The sequence below is a fragment of the Daktulosphaira vitifoliae genome, unplaced genomic scaffold (assembly GCF_025091365.1).
Source record: "Daktulosphaira vitifoliae isolate Bord-2020 unplaced genomic scaffold, ASM2509136v1 Scaffold_1, whole genome shotgun sequence".
Taxonomy (NCBI): domain Eukaryota; kingdom Metazoa; phylum Arthropoda; class Insecta; order Hemiptera; family Phylloxeridae; genus Daktulosphaira; species Daktulosphaira vitifoliae.
In genome coordinates, this window is record NW_026099572.1 from 88,369,907 (window position 1) to 88,375,906 (window position 6,000).

Here is a 6,000-nt window from a genome sequence, read left to right on the forward strand (position 1 = left end):
AATAACTAATAACAATTATTAACTTTTTAACTTTTATTAAATACTAATATAATTAAAGTATACTTAAATTTTTTTTAAGATGATAATTTATTTTTTTATAAATTATATGACTATTAAATAAAATTTAATATATAATTTAAATATTTAATTTAATTGACAAGATATTGACCACATTAACGGGTTTCTTTTTTCAAATTTCGTATTATGTTTAGGTATTATAATTATATTGTTGTTTTTTTTTTTTTAGACAATCATTTTTCTTAAATTTAAGTGTTTGTATATCATGAAAATATATGTCACTCATATAATTTTTTTTAATATTAGAATTTTGAAATTACTATTTAAGAAAGCAGTACTCATTCATAATGCTTCTTAAAAAATACCTTTATTAAATAATTTAGAGCAGTTTCAAGTAAGTTAAGGAATAAATTGTATGCACTTCGTTAAGTTCAAATACCATAAGAATATAGACTAAGCCATAGTTATGTTTACCATTAATTTGAAATAAATTATCTAATATTTATGACTAAAAATATTAACAATTAGATAAAATATATTTTTCTTAAAGCAAATGAAACAAAGTTATGTATTATTTAAAACTAGTTGTAAAATACCATTATACAAAATTAATTAACTAATCGTCTACATTAATATCAGTAATGACGACAGATTCACTATTATCGTCAATTTTACTTTGCATTAATCTTTTTTGATTCATTTCATCGATTAATATTCGTATAATGAAATAAATTAGTTCAAACACACTTATAATGCTGCACCCAAGAAACAATCCCAAAAATCCACCCGTATGACCTAAAAAAAATAAAATATTATAGTTACAATGTCAAAAAGCATAATCTTCTATCACTTACATAGTAATTCATTAAATGACAATAATGCAGTTTTTTCGATACTTATTACGTATGATCTATCAAAATAAATTGATAAAGCAAAGGAGTCCTTATTTCTATTTGAAATAAAGTTAAATTATGTAAAAGTTATAATAATTATATGATACTTAAATATAATGTACCAACGATTTTTTCTCAGTCGGTGTATTATTTTTGTATAGTTCAACAACTTTAAACTCATATCTAACTTCATTGCAGTCTGGTAAACAGTCGCATTCATCTTTGAAACTCTCCGGGAAATTTTTATCAAATATTGAATAACCTACGTACATTAATTATAATTAATGTAAATAAATAAATATAATTAGTCTAACACCACAAATAACACTTGAAAAAAATCAATGGTTTCCGTATTTTAAAAACGATGTTTTCAACATGGTTTTTTGTGCTTATCAGGCACGTAGTCAGGAGGTGGGTCCATGGGGTCTGGATCCCCCTCGAAATTTTTTAAACTTCTCACCAAAAAATCAGATGGTACTTTGATTTTCTACCAATTACGTTTTAAAAGTGACGATAAAAAAAAAATATATATATATTAATATATTTACCTATAGGTTTAAATAAATTACTAACTACACACCCGTATTTTTATATTTTTTTCATTTATTTGAGATCGGTTGCTTTATTAAAATTGTGTATTCCATTATTCTTCATTAATAAATACTAGATAGTAGATACTGAACGACATTTGTGCAATGTGAGTTAAATTCAATTTAAATCGTGGAACATCAATGATGCCATTGATATTCCAAGAATTTATGGAATATTATATTGTATATTGTTCGTTATAAGCGCTTGTCCCGTTGTTTGTCTGGAGGCATCACAGATATATATAATTAGATTATATATATATCTGTGCGAGGCATCAACTATAGATAATATTTTGATTTTCTTTTGGATACCTAACTGAACACAACTAGTGATGGGCATAATCGAATGATTAGTAATCGAGACATTTTCATAATCGAATGAATCTCTCGAAAAATCACTCGAAGTTAAAATCGTCTGCTCGTATGATAAGAATAATCAACTATTATTATTTATCGAAAGAATCGAAAAATTATTCGAAATATGAATAAATATACCTATAGTAAATAATTATTAATTATATTTTGCTTTTTTTATTTGTTGGTGTTTATTTATAATTATTATATTAAACTATAATTTAGGAATAATAATAACAATAATATATTAATAATGCATTATTAATAAGTGCTTTAAATAAAAGACAAGTTGTTATTTTTTTAATTTAATAATTATTATCTACAGAGTGTTCAGTAAGTCTGGAAACGGGTTTCTATTGTTCTCATTGTTTGTCACAATGAGAACAATAGAAACCCGTTTCCTGACTTACTGAACACCCTGTATATTTTTAATTAATCTGTTGGTCTAAAATACTGTAAATTCTGAATTATAAAAAAATCTACCTGTTATGCTTTCTTTATCTTTTAATAATAAATATGTATATTGTCTCATTTATAAACATACATCGTATTATCTGTATTTATTTATAACTATAACATAATACAACCGAGTTAGACCGTAGAAATGACGAAAAAAAACCGATAACAAATTTAAAAATAAAAACATAAGATAAGGTAGCAATTAGTCGGCTTGACCATCATAATTAAAACACCTAATTCCACACCTAATTGATTTTTCATAAATTCACAACTAGTGAGAGAATCAGAACTCAGTAGTTTAGCCAGTTCAGGACAAAACTTTGTTCTAATCGTCACATACTTCCCAAAAATGTGACAGATAAGGTGTTGCCATGAGTAGCGATTGAACGAGTTGAAAATAAGAAGACTCGAAGTCAATAATTTAATAATAATTCGACTATAATTTATGCTAAATAAAAACTTAAAAATAGTATTCTCTCGTTTCATCGTTTCATAGACATCATTCGAATTAACTTTTATTCGATTATATACATTTCAAGATCAAGAAATCATTGTTTTCATAATAAACGAGAAATCATTAAAAATAATCACTTGATTATAGAATAATCAATATTATTTAAAAAATCAGAATATCTCGATTATATAAGAGATATGATTTCAATAATCGAAATATCTCGATGGGTTGCCATTTGAAAATCTGAAGTTTATACAAGTTCTAAGTATAAGGGATGATAACAGAAATTTAATATTTCTTGTGAAACAGCTCATCAAAGATCCATAATGATTTAAAAAAAAAAATTGTTTATAACACTTGTATTTTTAAGATATTGCGTGAGATATAGTTAGCCGATCACTCTGTATATTATAATATAAATAATTTAAAAAAGATCTAATAAATATTAGATTGATTATTTTTTATTAGATTGCATAAAATTTTTGAAAATATTAATTAATAACTTGATTTTGAATAACCTTACGTATATCCATTTTATTTTATTTATTTTTATTAAAACTAAGAGAACTAAACATTCTTTGATATGTAATGTCAATAAAAATGTACGAGTAAATTAAAAATACCTGAAGAACTCTCCATGCATCCATAATTTTCTTTACCACAGAAAGGCGTATCTTTTTCTCCTAGATTAAAAAAAAATTTTACAAAATAATCTAAAGACAAGATTAATTTCTATTCTTTGCTAAACCAAAATACAAAATTACAGTGATATATGTGAATTTATGGTATATCTGAATAAGACAGTTGTAGAATCTGACTAATTCAACGGTCTATCAGGAACATTCCCAGTAGTTTACTATTGGGAATGTTTATTATTATTATTGAGGCATTACATATTATTTATTGCAATTTTAGTAAATTATGTAAAACAAGGTGTTCAGCTAATTTATCTGTTAAAGTATAACTCTACTAATATGTTACAGTTACAAAATAATTTTAACCACTGGTGGATTTAAGAAGAGTATACGGGAGCTGAAGCACGCAACGTTCAGCATAGCAACTTTTTGTTTTTATCTCTCAATTACTAAAATATTTTATATCATTTATAAAACTATAGGTTTTGTTTGTAATCTCAACTGGATAATAGAATATAGAACAATGATTATTATTTATCGTATTATACACCATAACCCAATAATATTTGTCATAGTGATTTCAACTATGCTTGAAAAATGTATAAACAAAATTATTATTATGTTACCCTGTTAAATCACGGCGAATAAAAAAGTTTAAATATTTATGATACATTTGTAATTACTATTTTGTGTAAAAAGTTGAATGTAAGAAAGGCAATTTTTGTAAAACATATTTCTCTTTTATATTTCAGAATTTAAACATCTTTCATCTATATTATTATGTATTTATCAAAATATTATTTATCTAAAAATAAATCTATTAATAAAATTATATATATTAATTATATAATATACTAATAACTCAAAGTTTTAAAAATCTGAATCATTAAGTAACAAAAATGTTTACTGAAAATTTGTAATTATCTTACGTGGATGATAAAATGCACTACAACCGCATTTCTTTATTGAGATATTAGCTCTACACTCAACATCGCAATTATTTTCAGTATAAATTTTGAAATACTTCAATTTCTTTTCATGTTGAAAATAACACTTTCGTTGTCTTGGTTTCCAGTTTGAAATCCCCTGTGATGTTGGCCAAGCACTAACTACTGTAGATACATATAACGCTTCATCTCTAAATATGTAAGCAGTGGGTAAAATCATATTTGGAACATTAACTGGACTGTGCAAAATTAACTGGAACACATTTTTTATATTTTATGTAAAAAATCGATTAAGAAGATGTAGTTTTAACAAAATTTGAGGGGCGGGGACTTATTTTATCTAACTTCTCCCTTTCTAATACTTCTTTTTATAAAAATTGTATACATAGATTTTCTTAAGTTATGGATATACAGTTCAAGGTTTTATCACAACAAATGCTAAAAAATTAAACTATGGTTTAGGCCACTATTAAAATAATATCCAATAATTACCAAAAATAAATTCTTAAGTTTATGCAATAAAAAAACATAAATATACGCATCTAAGAATACACTAAAAATTGACAAAATATGAAATAAAAATATAAAAAATAAATAAATATTTAAATTATTTATTTATAATATAAATTGGAAAAATGTCTAAAATTACCTATATTTAAATTTGTAATTTTTTGGGGGATTTTCATCATTTACGAAGAACGAGGGAAAAATTTTTAATTTTAAGAGTAACGTCTTCGATTAGATACGATTTGTAATCTTTTGATATATTGTTCATCAAAATCGGTCCAGATAGAGCTAAGATTGAGCGCTCACAGACACAAAAAAATATATAAAAAAACACATCATAGTAAAAAATATCTTCTCAGCTTCGCATCGAAGCTAAAAAACTGGGTTGATATTTGAAAAAATAAAGTTGATATTGATTTGAGGGTTATGGAATAAAGATGGAATCTTTATTTTTCTTGACAAGTAGCTCAAAATGTATTTATAGCAAATAGAATAATTACATATATGATAAAACTGATCATTCTGTATTTTGTAACCCTGTTCGATATTAACTTATAGTTGACTAATGATCAAATAGAACTCTGAGAAATATCTAAGACTTCTAAATGGATCATTTTGTTAATGAAATTTTATAGAATTTTAACTATGAAATTATTTTCCGTAATAAGGCCTTATTAAGTCCTCAGTTGCAACGTATAACAAAATTACATATAATCTGAAATTAATGTAATATTTAATAATAATAAGTAATTCTAAGGAAATGTAAACATGATTTTAATATTTTTTTTATAAATTTTTTAATTTCTCATAAACATATCCGGGATACTAAATTACTAATTATTAAATATATACAATACTCATATGTAAAATATACCCATCATAGTGATGTCGAGGCACAGTCGGAACATGGCAAAGTTGGGACTTCAAAGTATAGATGAAATGTAACAGTAATTAATATCAATACCATAAGGAACGCCTCGATTCCAATGTGTTAAATTTTATAAATTGTATATTTGTATTATTACAATTCCTTTGATTTAAAATTTTTCTCAAATATTATGTTTTTGGTTTTACTATGATATGTTTTTTTTTTATTTATTTTTTTTTGGGGGGGGGGGGGTTTGTTCCCACTTTTTCTCGTCT

The 6,000-nt window shown here is 24.4% G+C and overlaps 1 protein-coding gene across 4 annotated transcripts in view; it reads right to left on the minus strand.

The window, feature by feature from the left end:
• Positions 1 to 327: 327 nt before the first annotated feature.
• Positions 328 to 6,000, minus strand: part of LOC126894184 (pickpocket protein 28-like) — an 8,252-nt gene continuing 2,579 nt past the window's right edge. Inside the window, exons 6-10 of one of the 4 annotated variants that reach the window (XM_050665008.1) lie at positions 4,333 to 4,603; positions 3,392 to 3,451; positions 1,038 to 1,173; positions 873 to 967; positions 328 to 813 (exon numbers count right to left, since the gene is read on the minus strand). In XM_050665008.1, the coding sequence (XP_050520965.1) occupies positions 635 to 813; positions 873 to 967; positions 1,038 to 1,173; positions 3,392 to 3,451; positions 4,333 to 4,603 (741 nt within the window). In that variant the 3' untranslated portion in view covers positions 328 to 634. Of the gene's footprint in view, positions 814 to 872; positions 968 to 1,033; positions 1,174 to 3,391; positions 3,452 to 4,332; positions 4,604 to 6,000 lie in introns of all 4 variants that reach the window. The other 3 variants (XM_050665010.1, XM_050665009.1, XR_007701332.1) reach the window with 3 other exon arrangements.